The sequence below is a fragment of the Rhinoraja longicauda genome, chromosome 15 (assembly GCF_053455715.1).
Source record: "Rhinoraja longicauda isolate Sanriku21f chromosome 15, sRhiLon1.1, whole genome shotgun sequence".
Taxonomy (NCBI): Eukaryota; Metazoa; Chordata; class Chondrichthyes; order Rajiformes; family Arhynchobatidae; genus Rhinoraja; species Rhinoraja longicauda.
In genome coordinates, this window is record NC_135967.1 from 8,636,200 (window position 1) to 8,653,939 (window position 17,740).

General features: G+C 50.1%; 1 protein-coding gene across 1 annotated transcript in view; it reads left to right on the forward strand.

Moving 5' to 3' along the window:
• The first annotated feature begins 517 nt into the window (after window positions 1-517).
• The window catches only part of LOC144600513 (uncharacterized), a 38,928-nt gene continuing 21,705 nt past the window's right edge, over window positions 518-17,740 (forward strand). Inside the window, exons 1-3 of the mRNA XM_078412171.1 lie at window positions 518-771; window positions 12,433-13,205; window positions 17,548-17,693. Coding sequence (XP_078268297.1) covers window positions 12,447-13,205; window positions 17,548-17,693 — 905 coding nt within the window. The 5' untranslated portion in view covers window positions 518-771; window positions 12,433-12,446. The remainder of the gene's footprint in view (window positions 772-12,432; window positions 13,206-17,547; window positions 17,694-17,740) is intronic.

Genomic DNA, 17,740 nt, shown 5'->3' on the forward strand with positions numbered 1-17,740 from the left:
TGGCATAGGGGGTGTACACAGGCAGACAGGGGTCTGGCAGAGGGTGGGGGTGTGTGTACACAGACAGGGGTCTGACAGAGGGAGGTGTACACAGACAGACAGGAGTCTGACAGAGGGGTGTACACAGGCAGGGGTCTGGCAGAGGGTGGGGGGGGAGAGTACATAGGCAGACAGGGGTCTGGCAGAGGGGGGTGTACACGGGTCTGGCAGAGGGTGGTGTACACGGGCAGGGGTCTGGCACAGGGGGTGGGGGGGGGGTAGTGTACACGGGCAGACAGGGGTCTGGCCATCGTCAGCTTTACAATGATGGAGCAGGAAGAGGTAACGCCGCGCCTGCTCAGACTGTGCGCAGTGGCACGGCCAGAGGATGGCGATTTCCTGCCCACTGCCACTCCTCTGTCTTGTCGCTCTGCTGCTGCCAGCCTGTCACTTGGCCAGAGGGCACCGGAGCCATTTGCAAGGGCGGGGGAGGGGGCAGTGGGAGGGGAGGGGTGAGAGTGAGAGGCAGTCCCGGGGACGGAGATCTGCAATACTCTCTCCCTCTCTCTCTGCAAGGCAGTGACTGACCTTTCATTGACTCGCTGCTTCTCTCTCCCTTTAAAGCCGCGGCTCTGACCTCGCCCCGGCCAAGCAAGGCGAGCATGTGGAGGGGCGGACACGCTGCCTGAACGGCTCTGAGCAGAGACAGAGAGAGCAGTTGTTATCCTGGGCGTCGGCGCCACGCCTGCGGGGATGGGACAAGTTGCACAGTAACAAGCTGTGTGCATTAGGGTGAGCTGGGGTTGGGGTTGTGGGTTGGGGGGCTGGGGGGTTGTGGACTGGGGCTGGGGTGGGGACTGGGGCTGGGGTGGGGACTGGGGTTGGGGGCTGGGACAAGTTGCACAGTAACGAGCTGTGTGCGCCCGGGTGAGCTGGGGCTGGGGGTTTGGGGGGGGGGGCTGGGGGCTGTGGGTTGGGGAGCTGTGGGTTGGGGGGCTGGGGGTTGGGGAGCTGGGGGCTGGGGTTGGGGGACTGGGGTTGGTGGGTTGGGGGGCTGTGGGCTGGGGTTTGGGGGTTGTGGACTGGGGCTGGGGTGGGGACTGGGGTTGGGGTTGGGACAAGTTGCACAGTAACGAGCTGTGTTCGCCCGGGTGAGCTGGGGCTGGGGGCTGGGGCTGGGTGCACTGGACACCAGAATAATTGACCTGGACACAAAATGTCCGGGTGAGCAGAGTGGCTGTTCGCACCCAGTAGTCCCCGGCTCAGCAATGCCAATGCAGGGCAGGACACACCGATGAAAGAGGTGCTTGTGCTGTCCCGACTGGCCGTCCCAGTATCTCGCTACCCAGTATCTCTAAGGTGTGAGTGTGTGAGTGAGTGTGTGTGAGTGAGTGTGTGTGAGTGAGTGTGTGTGAGTGAGTGTGTGTGAGTGAGTGTGTGTGAGTGTGTGTGAGTGTGAGTATGTGTGTGTGAGTGCAGTCACTGGGTGGAGAGGTGGGCGTCTCTGAATCCCACGCCTGCAAGCACTGACTCCACGATACAAGGTAGACCGAGGGCCAGAGGGTCAGGCCTCGACCCCGACTGAAGACATGAGAACTAGAGGGCTGGTTTAGTTTAGTGGAGTGACGAAAGGTGTCTTTAAAGTGAGGGAGGAAAGACTAAATGGGAACCTGAGGGGCAACATTTTCCACACAAGGCGTGGTGGGTGTGTGGAACAAGCTGCCAGAGGAGGTAGTTGAGGCAGGGGCTATAAACAACATTTAATAGACCTTCTTTGGACAGGTACATGGATAGGAAAGGGCAGCAGAGTGGCGCAGCGGTAGAGTTGCTGCCTCACAGCGCCAGAGACCCGGGTTCGATCCTGACTGCGGGTGCTGTCTGCACGGAGTTCGCACGTTCTCCCTGTGACCGCGTGGGGTTTCCCTCCGGGAGCTCCAGTTTCCTCCCACACTCCAAAGACGCACAGGTTTGCAGGTTAATTGGCTTCTGTAAATTGTAACTTGTCCCGAGTGTGTAGGATAGTGCTGGTGTACGGGATGATTGCTGGGAGGTTGGAATCGGTGGGACTGTTTCCACGCTGAGTCTCTAAAGTGTACAGTTTAAAACATATGGGCAAAATGCCTGCGGGTGGGATCAGACAGTGTCGATGGGGCATCTTGGTCAGCATGGGCGTTGGGCCGAAGGGCCTGTTTGCCTGCTGTCTGTCTGAGCCCCATTGACGGTGCAGATGTCCCATCTATTATATAAGAAAATAACTGCAGATGCTGGTACAAATCGAAGGCATTTATTCACAAAATGCTGGAGTAACTCAACAGGTCAGGCAGCATCTCAGGAGAGAAGGAATGGGTGAATTTTCAGGTCGAGACCCTTCTTCAGACTTTCATCAGTTCTTGTTAGGTTGGTTATCCTGGTTAGCGGGCAGAGTGACATTTGTAAATGGTCTCTCGGAGTGTGAACCAAGTAGCTGAGGGAAAGATTACTTTGCAGTTTTAAAAAAAGCATGTATTATGTTTGGCATCACATAATTGTTATTTACTATTTCTATTTCTATTAATGACCTGAAGAAGAGTCCAGAGTGGAAGGTTTCTAAATTTGATGATGACTGTAAAATAGATGGAATGTGATGTATAAGACAATAACTGCAGATGCTGGTACAAATCGAAGGTATTTATTCACAAAATGCTGGAGTAACTCAGCAGGTCAGGCAGCATCTCAGGAGAGAAGGAATGGGTGACGTTTCGCCCCGAAACATCACCCATTCCTTCTCTCCTGAGATGCTGCCTGACCTGCTGAGTTACTCCAGCATTTTGTGAATAAATACCTTCGAGATGGAATGGGATGCTACATTGAGAACATCGGAGTCTGCAACATCATATGGATTAGTTGAATGAGTGGATTAAAAGTTGGCAAAAGGGGTTCAATGTGGGAAAGTGTGAGGTTAGGCATTTTTGGAAAGAGAAATCTGAAAGGCAGACTACTATATAAAGGGAGAGAAATTGTAATTGAGTGAAGGACAGAGATAACCAGATAACCTTGTGCAGGAACGTAAAAAAGAAAGTAGGTAGGTGCCGCATATGATTGGGAAGGCCAATGACATGTTTGTATTTACTGCAAGAGAACAAGGGTGGCACAGTGGTACAGCGATAGAGTTGCTGCCTCACAGCGCCAGAGACCCGGGTTCGATCCTGACTACGGGTGCTGTCTGTACGGAGCTGGTACATTCCCCTGGTGACCATGTGGGTTTTCTCTGAGTGCTCCGGTTTCCTACCACACTCCAAAAACATCCATGTTTGTCGGTTACATTGCTATTGTAAATTGTCCCTAGTGTGTAGGATAGTGCTAGTGTACATGGTGATCAATGGTCGGTGCGGACATGATAGGCCAAAGGGCCTGTTTCCAAGCTAAACAAATGAAACAGGTTCACTGGCTACTTTCTCGAATGAGAAGTTTGTCCTTTCATGTGCAATTAAATAAGTTGGCGTTTTTTGGCGTTCAGAAGAATGAGAGGTGAACTTACCGAAATATATAAAATTCTAAGGGCCATGATATAATAAATATTGGGCTAGATCTACTTGTGTGTGAGTCTTGAATAAGGCGGCATCGTGTCAAAGGGGTTGGATTTTAAAACTATGACTTCAGGGATTTCTTCTCACAGAGGCTGGCGAATCTATGGACCACTCAATCCTCCAGGGGGTTTTGAGGATGGGCTATTTTAGGTACTTAAAGAGGAATAAGAAAGATTTTTGAAAGATCAGGATATTGAGGGCAGTGGTGAACTGGCACGGAAGAGGTGTTGCGGCTAGGGACGGATCAGCTTTGATCACATTGAATGTTAGGGGCAGACCGGAGAGGCCAAATGGTCCAATCCCGATATAGGCACAAGGTGCTGGGGTAACTCGGTGGATCAGGCAGCGTCTCCAGAGAAAAAAGATGGGTGACATTTTGGGTCGGGTCGGAAAAGGCCAAAACAAAACAGGGCCGGCAACACAATGGCCCATTGTTGGCTGGGGTGGAGGTGAAACACACGTGGCACTGGTAGCGTGACGGGTTAAAAACATGGTTGTAGAGACTGTAGGGATCACAGAATCGTCAGAGAGAGAAGGAGAACTTCAAAGTAGGCATACCTTGAGGAGATTTCGCAGTGGAGTAGGCAAAATGTATCGAAAGGAACAGCAGATGCTGGTTTATATCAAAGATGCTGGAATAACTCTGGGTCAGGCAGCATCTCTTCTATTCAATGATTTGCAAGTTCCACTTCCAGAGAGGATTGTAGTTGGAGCACCAGTTTAATGTGTAGGAAAGAACTGCAGATGCTGGTTTAAATCGAAGGTAGACACAAAATGCTGGAGTAACTCAGCGGGTCGATGACCCGAAACGTCACCCATTCCTTCTCTCCCGAGATGCTGCCTGACCCACTGAGTTACTCCAGCATTTTGTGCATTAACGTGCTTGAATACACTGGAGATAGGTTCATCTGGTGAAGTAACGCAGTGGTCTGAACACCTCCCCTCTGCTGCCCTTTGATTGATTGATTGATACTTTATTATCACAGTGAAATTATTTGTTTTGCTTCCCATACACAGAGTATGCAAAGAGTCGCCACGTATAGGACACCGACAGAGTGACCAGTGCTTAATGTAGTCCCCAATGGTCCACCGTGAAGGGGGGGGGGGGGGGGGGGAGGGGAGAGAGAATAAAGGAGGAACCGGCTTACTTTGTAACGTTGTCAGCCCCGTAGGTGGCCGCTATTTGCACACCTTGGGGGTGCAAGCAAAGAATTTCACTGTGCCTTGTCACATGTGACAAAGTATTCCATCCTTCCATCTTTGTTCTTGCGGCCCCCCCACACCAGGTCCCTCTTTGTTCTTGTGCCCCCCCACCAGGTCCCTCTTTGTTCTTGCGCCTCCCCCCCCCCCCCCCACAACAGGTCAATCTTTGTTCTTGTGCCCCCCCCACCAGGTCCCTCTTTGTTCTTGTGGCCCTCCCACGCCCATCGAGGTCACGTCCTCGACTGACCTCCGGCCCTCACATAATTCATCTGTTTCAGGTTCCTTGGAATAACACAGATTAACTAGTTGTGCCGGAAACCAATGAATTGTCTTTTTCTCGTGAAATCAACATTTATAGCTGAAATAGACACAAAAGAATCGAATTGACTTTTGTGTATTTTTAACAGACAAGTCATATGATTCCATCAAAGTGCAAATTGCCACTTTCATGGTTTATCAAATTGTAAATTGGATATTGATTCACTGCTGAAATTATTGAAGGATAAGTGGCAACACATGAAAACTGGAATGATTTTTAATGAAGGGAGGGAGCACATAAAGCACCAGTTTACCAATGGAAGATGTCTGTCCATTCACTTCCCAGCCTAGTGTGATACTTATGCAATATGGCACATGGATTAGCCCCAAATATCGACAAATGATTCATGCCAGGGTATGTTGCACAGATTTTTGAAATGCTTAGCATTTTCAAAAGTGTAACAAAGGAGCCCAGCATCCTGTTGTGTTTCCTGTTGTACATTCTGTGATTTTTGATAACTTTGCTTCCTCATAGAAGATAAAATGTTGGTAACTTATTGTTGTATCGGTACTGGGAGTTCCAGACTTCTGAGTTGATCCTATAAGTAAATGGTAGGGAATTGAGGAATGCAGTGGAACAGAGGGATCTGGGAATAACTGTGCATTGTTCCCTGAAGGTGGAATCTCATGTGGATAGGGTGGTGAAGAAGGCGTTTGGTATGCTTGCCTTTATAAATCAGAGCATCGAGTATAGAAGTTGGGATGTAATGTTGAAATTGTACAGGGCATTGGTGAGGCCGAATCTGGAGTATGGTGTGCAGTTCTGGTCGCCAAATTATAGGAAGGATGTCGACAAAATGGAGAGGGTACAGAGGATATTTACTAGAATGTTGCCTGGGTTTCAGCACTTAGGCTACAGAGAGAGGTTGAACAGGTTGGGTCTTTATTCTTTGGAGCGTAGAAGGTTGAGGGGGGACTTGATAGAGGTTTTTAAAATTTTGAGAGGGACGGACAGAGTTGACATGGGTAGGCTTTTCCCTTTGAGAGTGGGGAAGATTCCAACAAGGGGACATAGCTTCAGAATTGAGGGACAAAGGTTTAGGGGTAACATGAGGGGGAACTTCTTTACTCGGAGGGTTGTGGCTGTATGGAATGGGCTTCCGGTGGAAGTGGTGGAGGCTGGCTCGATTTTATTATTTAAGAGTAAATTGGATAGGTATATGGATAGGAGGGGATTGGAGGGTTATGGTCTGAGTGCAGGTAGATGAGACTAGGTCAGGGAGAATGGTCGGCGTGGACTGGTCGGGCCGGACAGGCCTGTTTCCATGCTGTAGTTGTTATATGTGTTATATATATGTTGTATGTTATATTCCGATCTGAATTGTTACCCAGAATATTTCTTTGAAATGTACCTTTATCTTGTTTGCTTGTGCACTGTTATAGTTTAAAGATAGAGCATGGAAACAGACCCTTCGACCCATCAAGTTTATGCCGACCATCAGATCATCCGTTCACACTAGTTCTGTGTTATCCCATTTTCTCATTCACTCCCTACACACACTAGGGGCAATGGCAGCATCCCTGTAGAAAAAGGATGGGTGACGTTTTGGGTCAGACCAACTTTAGACCCACCTGAAACATCACCCATCCTTTTTTTCCCTGAGATGTTGCCTGATGCACTGAGTTACTTCTGCACTTTGTGTGTGTATCTTTGGTGTAAATCAGCATCTTCAGTTCCTTTCTACTCACTAGGGGCAATTTTTTTTAAAGAGACCAATTGATCATGTCTTTGGGATGTGGGAGGAAACCAGAGTACCCAGAGGAAACCTGCATGGTCACAAGAAGAATGTGCAAACTCCACACAGACAGTACCCATGGTTAGGATCAAACCCTGGTCATTGGCACTGTGAGACATTAGCTCAACCCGCTGCGCCACTGTGCTGCCCCATGTGTCACAGCGCCACTTGTTTATGTATCATTCGCAAGAAATGAAATGCGTAGTTACAGTCTTGAGATTCTGTGCTCTTTAAAACAGCATTGACTACCTGTTGAATTTGATAGACTTTGGACTTTAATAAATAACTTGTATTTTCCCAATCAAGAAGTCCTCTTCATATGAGGGACCTGGGCTCTGAAATGTAAATGTCCTTTTTGCACAGAGACTTATGACAATCTAAGTGGAAAATATGTTTCACACAGAAATATTTCAACGTGCTAAATGTTTTTGGTGCATCACGGAAAAGATCAGGAGGAAGCAGACAGGACAATGTGATTGAGTTTTGATTACTGCAGCAATCAAGCTACAAGAGCAGTAGGGAAAATAAACTTTCTCTGTGCTGTATTTTAGTTTAGAGATAACAGGCCCTTCGGCCCACTGAGTCCGTGCCAATCAGCGATCCCTGCACAGTAACACTATCCTCCTACATACTAGGGACCATTTACAATTTTACCAAAGCCAATTAACCTACAAACCTGAGGTAGACACAAAATGCTGGAGTAACTCAGCGGGTCATGCAGCATCTCAGGAGAGAAGGAATGTGTGAAGAAGGGTCTGAAGAAGGATCTCGACCCGAAACGTCAAACATTCCTTCTCTCCTGAGATGCTGCCTGACCCGCTGAGTTACTCCAGCATTTTGTGTCTACCTTCAATTCAACCAGCATCTGCAGTTTTTTTTTCCCTACACAACCTACAAACCTGTACGTCTTTGGAGTGTGGGAGGAAACCGGAGCACCTGGCGTGTGCTAGGTCATTATTATCTTGTTACACATCACCTTATTACCGCACAAAATTGTTCTGTTATCTATCTTCCCCTAAAGTTGTCAGTATAATTTACCTTCCCCGGTAGAAATGTTTCTCTTCAATTCCACTATGGATTTATTTGTGTGTAATCTTTTAAGGTGTATCTACATGGCAGATTAAATTGGAAGAAGATTAAATATTGAGATCTTAGAGTAATGGTTTGATGATAACTAATAAGCCAAACATTTGATGCATGTAGGAGACACAAGGAACTGCAGATGCTGAAATCTTGAGCAAAGCACAAAGTGCTGAAGGAACTACAGGAGTCGGGCAGCATCCGTGATGGTGAATGGATGGCGGACGTTTTGAGTTGGGCCGGGATGACGTTTGGGGTTGGGACCTTTCTTCGGCACCAGTCTGAAGATGTCTTGGTGGTATTTCCTGAACTCTGGCATCATTCAGGGTCCTTGAGGGAGGTGTTGGGCAAAAAGGCAAATCCTTCCCTGCTTGGAGAAAGGGATACTGACTTGGGTGAGCAGCTGCAGGAGGGGTCAGTGTTGCGGTTGGCGAGATTGGGGAATGGGGTACCCGCTTTGCCATTTGTGAGCTGCCCAAGCAAAATATGAGGTGCTGTTCCTCCAACTTGTGCGTGGCCTCGCTCTGACAGTGGAGGAGGCCCGGGACAGAAAGGTCAGTGTGAGAGTGGGAAGGGGAGTTAAAAAATGTTTGGCAACCGGGAGATCGCGTAGTCCAAGGCGGACTGAATACAAGTGTTCAGCGAAACGGTCACGGTGTCCACGTTTGATCTCACCGATATATAGGAACCCACACCGGGAACAGCGGATACAGTAGATGAGGTTGGAGGAGGTGCAAGTCAACCTCTGTCTCGCCTGAAAGGACTGTCGGGGACCCCGACCCACAATATCACCTATTCCTTTTCTCCAGAGATGCTGCCTGACGCGCTGCGTTGTTCCAGCATTTTGTGTCCACCTTTGGTATAAACCAGCAGCTGCAGTTCCTTCCTTACACACTTGTTTTCCCTTTCCCAGTTGTGATGAAGGGACCTCGGAGCTGAAATGTCAGCTGTTTCTCTTTCCATGGACCCACTTGGCCCAGCGTGGAGACACTGTATGGACATGAAGTCCCCTTAGTCACACCTGTACATTCTGAAACTGTTCCCCACCTTCTTGCTTCCAGGATTTTTTCATTTCTATGACCATTTGTCTTGGTATTGGTTTGCTATTATCCTTTGTACTGAGGTACAGTGAAAAGCTTTTGCAAATCCCAGATGACTTCTGATGCATGACCCAAACCCTAAATTTGAATCTGCTTTACCCTTTTGTACGTGCTGGGTGTTTCAAGTATTTATTTCAGAATTCCTTCATTCATTCTCTATGTTTATTCTGAAGTAAACGGTGGCGCAGTGGTAGAGGTGCTGCCTTAGGGCGCCGGGGAGACCTAGGTTCGATCCTGACTACGGGTGCTGTCTGTACAGAGTATGTACGTTCTCCCTATGACCGCATGGGTTTTCTCCAGGTGCTCCGGTTTCCTCCCACACTCCAAAGACATACAGGTTTGTAGGTTAATTGGCTTCTGTAAATTGTCCCCAGTGTGTCGGGTAGAACTAGTGTGCAGGGTGCTCGCTGGTCGGTGTGGGCCGAAGGGCCTGTTTCCACGGTGGATCTCTGAAACGAAAACTAAAGAGCTTCTCTCGCACTGAATCCTTTGGTTAGTGTCATGAAGTGTTCATGGAACATAGAATATTGAACAGTGCAGTATAGGAACGGGCTCTTCGGCCCACAATGTTTGAGCTAAACATGATGTCAAGTTAACCTGCTCTCATCGGCCTGCACATGATCCATATCCCTCTATTCTTTGCCCTACCATGTGCCTATCTAAAAGCTTCTTAAATGCCACTATCTGCCTCCTCCACCACCCTTGCCAATGTGTCCCAGACACCCAATACACTCTGTGTAAAAAATTTAAAAAATTGCTCCACATATCTCTATTAAACTATCCCCCTCTCACCTTATAACTACGCCCTTTTGTGTTGGACATTTCCACCCTGGAAATAGGTTCTGACGGTCTACTCTATCTATACCTCTCATAATGTTATACACTTCTTTCAAATCTCCACTCATCCTCTGATGTTTCGGAGAAACCAATTCAAGTCTATCCAACCTCTCCCTGTAGCTGAAACCCTCTAATCCAGGCAGCATTTTGGTAAACCTCCTTTCCAAAGCCTCCACATCTTTCCTGTAATGGAGCAATCACACTGCGTACAATACTCCAAATACAGCTGATTCAAAGTCCTGTTGCGGACATCCAGATAAGTTCATCAGTCACCGGAGCAGGATTAGGCCATTTGGCCCATCGGGTCTCCATGGTGTAGCATGATTCCCTTTCAAACCCCACTCTCCCGCCTTCTCCCCGTAATATTTGGTACCCAATCAACCTGTCAATCTCCGCCTTAAAAAGACCACCCTCTGCCTAAATAAATTCCTCCTCATCCCCGTTCTAATAAAGGTTTGTTCTTTATTCTGAGGCTATGGCCTATGGTCCTAGTCACTAGTGGAAACATCCACTTTATGCAGGCCTTATATTGTGCAGTAAGTTTCAATGTCCCCCCCACTCATCCTTCTAAACTCTAGTATCATCAAGCACGCATCCTGTGGTAAACCAATCATCTCTGGGATCATTTCTGTAATCCTCCTCTGGACCTTCTCCAACCCCAGCACATCTTTCCTCAGATATGGCGCCCAAAACTGCTTACAATACTCCAACTGCGGTCTGACAAGTGCCATATAAAGCCTCAGCATTACATCTCGGCTTCTATATTCTAGTCCTCTTGAAATGAATGCTAAAATTGCATTTGCCTTCCTTACCACCAATTCAACCTGCAAATTAACCTTTTGTGAATCCTACATTAGCACTCCCCAATCCCTTTGCACCTTCGATTTGTGAATTCCCTCTCCAATTAGACAATAGTCTCCTTTATTCCTATTACAAAAGTGCGTGACCGCACACTTTGCTGCGATGTATTCCACGCGCCACTTCTTTGCCCACCCTCCCAACCTGTCCAAGTCCTTTCCCAGAGTCCCTGCTTTCTCTATGCAACCTGCCCCTACCGCCTATCCTCGTATCAAAAATCTTGTTTTCTATTAGTGCTAGTAGTGGGGTTATTAAATTAATGATTTTTTTAATCATATTTCATCTGTGTGCATTGTGTTTACAGGCCAGTCGTGCTGCTGCAAGTAAGAATCTAATTTTTATGTTGTCGGTACATAAGACAAGTAAACACTCTTGGCTGTTGGACTTGTTTCTGCCTGCGTCTGACCTCAGTGCAGTCACAGGGCAATTAAAATGGTCTCGACCAGGACATTGTTCCTGTAGGAGGAGGTTGTCAGGAACCCTTTTGCAATTTGATGCTTTACACATCACTGCCTGCTTCGGACGGGGGAACTCGGTAACGGTGTGTCTTATCAACTTCTGATACACACCCGGGTGGGCCATTTTTAAGCAAGAAAGAAAATCAAATACTGGTTCAAATCTATTACAGAGGAATGGTGTCCCCACACTCTGTCCAGGCACCAGGTCTATTGGGTCAGGCGGCATAAACCGGACCTGAAATCGTTAATGTTTCACGGCGCAGCGGTAGAGTTGCTGCCGATCCTGACGACGGATGCTGTCTGTATGGAGTTTGTCCGGTCTCCCCGTGACCACGTGGGTTTTTTCCCCGAGTGCTCCGGTTTCCTCCCAGACTCCAAAGACGTGCAGGTTTGTAGGTTGACGTGGCTATGGCAAAATTGGAAATGTTTCCTAGTGTGTAGGATAGTGCTAGTGTACAGGGTGATCACTGGTCAGCCTGGACTCGGTGGGCCAAGGGGCCTGTTTCCACGCTGTATCTCTAAAGTCTAAAGGCTTCTTTATTAGTTTGTCACTTAAACAGCACAATGAACAACACACTGGGTCAGGCAGCATCTCTGGGGAAAAGGAATAAATGATGTTTCAGGTCCAGACCGTTCTCTGTCTAGCATCAGTGTGGGAGTCAGCATCTGCAGTTCCCATTCCTTCTCTCCAGAGATGCTGCCTGACCCGCTGAGTTACTCCAGCATTTTGTGTCCATCTTCGGTGTAAACCAGCATCTGCAGTTGCTTCCGACACATTTTATCTGCTCCACCGTGATATCTCCTCAAGGCAGTATGAAGAAGGGTCTCGACCCGAAACGTCACCCATTCCTTCTCTCCAGAGATGCTGCCTGTCCCGCTGAGTTACTCCAGCACTTTGTGTGTCTATCTTTGCTGTAAGTCAGCACCTGCGGTTCCTTCCTACACAAGGAACCACAGGGTCTGGGCAAACTTAGTAATTCTAATTGATGTCAGAGATTGAACATTGATGATATGAACAGATGATATGAACATTGACTTCTCCAACTTTAGATAGTTCCTCTGTCCCTCTCTTCCCCTCCCCCTTCCCAGATCTCCCTCTATCTTCCTGTCTCCACCTATATCCTTCCTTTGTCCCGCCCCCCCTGACATCAGTCTGAAGAAGGGTCTCGACCCGAAATGTCACCCATTCCTTCTCTCCTGAGATGCTGCCTGACCCGCTGAGTTACTCCAGCATTTTGTGAATAAATACCTCAGAGATTTATAACGTAGTTTCTAACATCTTCCCCTTCCACTACAGAACGTCAGGTTGGCATGGCGGTCACCAGGCTGGTTGACACCTCTGACGCGGTGGAACTCTCTGCCCCTCAGTGTCTATTCCTGAAGCCCATTGCAAGGCTGGCGATCAGCGTGATGCTCCCCATGTCCACAGCCTCTCCGAAGCTCGTTTCAAACTGGGAGTTGATGGAGACGCTGAAGAGAATGGCCTACCCGGAGCAGATCCTATCTCTCAGGGTGTCGCGAAGCACCATGGAGTTTATCCGCTTTGAGGCGGAGGTAGAGAATAAGAACCTGCTGCAAACGGTGTGGGGGAAGTTCAACAACAAAACGATCAGGGTGAATGGGATTAATGCGATGGGAAGAGTTCTGGCGGCCGTGAGCCAAGTCAACTTCCCAAGCCCGGCGGACTGGAAGTCCTTTTTCAACACCGCCAAGTGCATGAACGGGGCTTTACCGGGTGAAAGGCCGGATACCATCCACATGGAAGGACTGCCCTGCAAGTGGCTTTCTCCAAAGCACCTCAACAAGGAAAAGCCCGTGGAAGAAATCCTTCTGAGGGTGTTTGAACGATTTGGAGAGATCCGAAACATTGACATTCCCATGTTGGATCCCTACAGAGAGGAGATGACTGGGAAGAAGTTCAGTACTTTCAGTGCTGGCGTGCTCCCCACCTTCGAGGCTTACGTCCAGTACCAGGAGCGTGCCGGCTTCGAGAGGGCGATGGAGTGCTTGCGGGGAATGAAGCTGGTGCACAAAAGGGAGGACGGGAAGGCTCTGGCGTGTAACATAAAGGTATGGTCCCAAAATGGCCGCCTTGGGCGCGTAGGAACATGGGTGCCCCAGATTGTGAAAGGGCAGCAGGTATTATTCTGAATGTGAAGGGACGCAATGGGTCAAGGTAGACAGTGGGTGCAGGCAGATAACATTTGCCTTATCTGCTGGGCGGCACAGTGGCGCAGGTAGAGTTGCAGCCTTACAATGCCAGAGACCTGGGTTCAATCCTGACCTCGGGTGCAGTCTGTGTGGAGTTTGTATCTTCTCCTTGTGGGTGGGGTTTCTCTGGGTGCTGCGGTTTCCTCCCACAATCCAAAGACGTACAGCTTTGTAGGTTAATTGGCTTCTGTAAAGGATAGTACTATTGGCTTCTGTAAAGGATAGTTCTGCGTAGGATAGTACTAGTGTAAGGGGTGATCGCTGGTCAGCGCGGACTCGATGGGCCGAGGGGCCTGTTTCCACGCCTTATCTCTAAAGTCTAAAGTAAGATTTTAAAAAAGAAAGACACAAAGTGCCGGAGGAATTCGGTAGGTCAGGCATCATCTCTGGAGAATATGGATTGGTGACGTTTTGGGTCGGGACCCTTCTTCAGATTGATTCTAGTAAGGGGAGAAAAAAGCTGGAAAAGAGAGGTGGGGGTGGGACAAAATCTGGTGAGTGATAGGTGGATACAGGTGGGGGGGGGGGGGGGGTAGGTTGATTGGCATACGGCTGGACAAAAGCCAAAGATGAAAAGATAAAAAACTATATGGAGAGGAGAGGCATAAAATATGAGACCAGAGGAAGGGATTTATGGGGGAGGGGATGGAGAAAGGGGGTAAGGACTGTGGGGGAAAATGGGTTTGCATCCAGGACAGGAACAAGGAAGAGAGGAGGGGAAAAAGGGGGGCTGTGTGGGTTGTTAACTAAAATTGGAGAATTCAATGTTCATACCGTTGGGTTGTGAGTTGCCCAAGTGCCATAGGAGGCGCTGTTCCTCCAGTTTGCGTGTGGCCTCGCTCTGGCAATGGAGGAGGCCCAGGACAGAAAGGTCAGAATGGGCAGGGGAATTATAATGGTCAGCAACTGGGAGATCTTGCAGGCCTTGGCAGACCGGGGGGGGGGGGGGGTTAAATGTTTGGTATAACGGCCGCTGAGTCTACGCTTGGTCTTGCCAATGTAAAGGAGGCCATATTGGGGGCACCAATTGCAGTAGATGAGGTTGGAGGAGGTGCATGTGAACCTCTGTCTCACCTGTGGTCTGCTGATGGATATGAAGGAGGAGGTAGAGGGACGGGTGTTACATCTCCTGCGGTTGCCGGGGGAACCTACCTGGGGAGTGGGTGGTTTGGGTGGGAAGGGATGAGTGAACCAAGGTGTTGCGGTAGGAGCGGTCTCTGCAGAAAGCGGAAAAGGGTGGGGATAGGAAGCTGTGACTGGTGGTGGGTTCACATTGAGGGGGGAGGAATGTTGGGAATGTTGGGTGGCTGATGGGGGTGAAAGGTGAGGACCAGGGGAACTCTATCATTGTTCTGTCTGGGGAGGGGGAGCGAGAGCAGAACTCAATATGGAGATGATCCTCAAGGTTGGGTGAGGGGCCTTGTAGAAACCAGGTTGAATCTGAATTATACCAGTCTCAGTGACTGGTTGCAAACAAAGTTTGACCTTAAGTGAGCTCTTGTCTCGGTACTGTCTAGCAACCAGTCCATGGACTCCATGTGGGATGGGGGTGAGGAAGCTGACTGTAGCATTATACATATACAGGCAATCCCTGACCAATGTAATAGGCGACTAACGTAAACTTGCACCTATGTAACCAATTCTTTAAGCCCAATGATGTCCCCACGGTCCCCACCTCGGAGCTCCCCCGCGGTCCCCACCTCGGAGCTCCCCCGCGGTCCCCACCTCGGAGCTCCCCCGCGGTCCCCACCTCGGAGCTCCCCCGCGGTCCCCACCTCGGAGCTCCCCCGCGGTCCCCACCTCGGAGCTCCCCCGCGGTCCCCACCTCGGAGCTCCCCCGCGGTCCCCACCTCGGAGCTCCCCCGCGGTCCCCACCTCGGAGCTCCCCCGCGGTCCCCACCTCGGAGCGTCCCCGCGGTCCCCACCTCGGAGCGTCCCCGCGGTCCCCACCTCGGAGCGTCCCCGCGGTCCCCACCTCGGAGCGTCCCCGCGGTCCCCACCTCGGAGCGTCCCCGCGGTCCCCACCTCGGAGCGTCCCCGCGGTCCCCACCTCGGAGCGTCCCCGCGGTCCCCACCTCGGAGCGTCCCCGCGGTCCCCACCTCGGAGCGTCCCCGCGGTCCCCACCTCGGAGCGTCCCCGCGGTCCCCACCTCGGAGCGTCCCCGCGGTCCCCACCTCGGAGCGTCCCCGCGGTCCCCACCTCGGAGCGTCCCCGCGGTCCCCACCTCGGAGCGTCCCCGCGGTCCCCACCTCGGAGCGTCCCCGCGGTCCCCACCTCGGAGCGTCCCCGCGGTCCCCACCTCGGAGCGTCCCCGCGGTCCCCGCGGTCCCCACCTCGGAGCGTCCCCGCGGTCCCCGCGGTCCCCACCTCGGAGCGTCCCCGCGGTCCCCACCTCGGAGCGTCCCCGCGGTCCCCACCTCGGAGCGTCCCCGCGGTCCCCACCTCGGAGCGTCCCCGCGGTCCCCACCTCGGAGCGTCCCCGCGGTCCCCACCTCGGAGCTCCCCCGTGGTCCCTGTGTCCCCGCGCTGGAGCTCCCCCTCACCTGGTCTCCGCGTAGAATAGTAAATTTACATGTGCACTGTAGCAATCCCATTTCCAACTAATGTAACATCCGACTAATGCAAGGGTCTGCAGGACATAACCCTAACGTAAGTTGGGAAGCGTCTGTACAGTAAAACGGAGCTACTCACAGCTGTTATAGCACGTAGCTCGCTAGGGTACAGCACGATTAACATGAATTGCTTTACCTTATGCACTCACTGAGCATGTGAGGTAGTTCATAAGTCATAGGAGCTAAGTAGGCCATTTGGCCCATCATGTCCTGACCGCCTTTCAATCATGGCTGATCTTTCCTTCCCTCTCAATCCCAATCTCCTGCCATCTCCCATAAGCCCTGCCACCCTTACCAATCAAGAATCTGGCAATCTCCACCTTAAAAATACCAAATGACGACCTCCACAGCCGTCTGTGGCAACAAATTCCACAGATTCACCACCCTTTGACTAAAGAAATTCCTCCTTCCCTCCTTCCTAAAGGTACGTCCTTTTATTCTGAGGCTATGGCCTCTGGTCCTAGACTCTCCCTCTTGTGGAAATATTGTCTCCACATCCACTATATCCAAGCCTTTCACTGTTCAGTAAGTTTCAATGAGGTCCCCTCTCATCCTCATCAACTCCAGCGAGTACAGGCCCAGTGCCGTCAAATGCTCATCATAGGTTAACCCAATCAATCCTGGGTTCATTCTTGTAAATCTCCTCTGGACCCTCTGCAACGCCAGCACGTCCTCCCTTCGAAATGGGGGCCAAAGAAATGTATAAGCCTGATGAAATGTAGATAAGGGATGGTATAAAAAGTGATGAAAGCTTTGTATCTGAGCGCATCTGCCCATGGACTGGAAGCCCTCTGCCCCAGGACCCGTGACTGCCAAGTGGGCCGGTTTATAAGAGAGTGTGTTTGGAAAGTAAACCCTGGACTTCACGTGAGTTTATCCCAGCTACACTGAGGCAGAACACTGCTGTTTCGAATCCCATTCCAGACAAAAGAAACTTAAGTGGACTCTACAGTGGGACATGCCTACAGTCTCGGTGAGATGCGAGGCACTCCATGACACCACTTTGAAAAAGAGCAACCTTCTCAATCTCCTGGCCAATCTCTCTCTCAACAATGTACATATATTATTTGTTCGTTAATGTTGCTGTTTGGGGAGCTGATTTTGTGTAAATTGGCCGCCATTTTTCCAACATTATAAGTAAGAAAGAAACATGTACAGGCACATGAAAAGGAAAGGGATATGGGCTAAATGCGAGCAGTGGGACTAGTGTAGATGGGGCACCTTGGTCGGCATGGGCAAGTTGGGCCGAAGGGCCTGTGTTCACGCTGTATGACTCTTTTTTTTTTTTAAACCTTCCAGTCGCCATCTCCAGAGTAAAAACCGATTAATATTTAGCCAGAGGAAAGGAACTCGTAAAACAACCCTAAAATCAGTAAAAACTGATTTGTAATCCCCATAAATGCCTGTAAGTTTCCTTTAATTGCATTAATTTGTTTTTTCTTCTGGACATCAAGGGACATGATCAATTTGACTCCAGGTTAATTGGGTGATGTCTTGGAGTCTAATAACGATAAACCTCCCTAAAGTGTGGCGTTGTGCAGGCGAAGTGGATCTTGAGAGATGTCTCCTGTCCTTCCTTGTCCTCCAGGTGACCTTTGACACGACCAAGCATCTGAGCGACGCGGCCATTGAGAAGCGGCACCTGGAGAGGCTGAAGCTGCAGGAGCTGGAGTGGCAGCGGGGGGAACAGAAACGCAGGGACCAGGTGCAGGAGCAGTCAAAGGAGGCGGAAAGGTAACACCAGACACTCAGAACCTTCCAGCTAGAGCTGTACTCTCAAA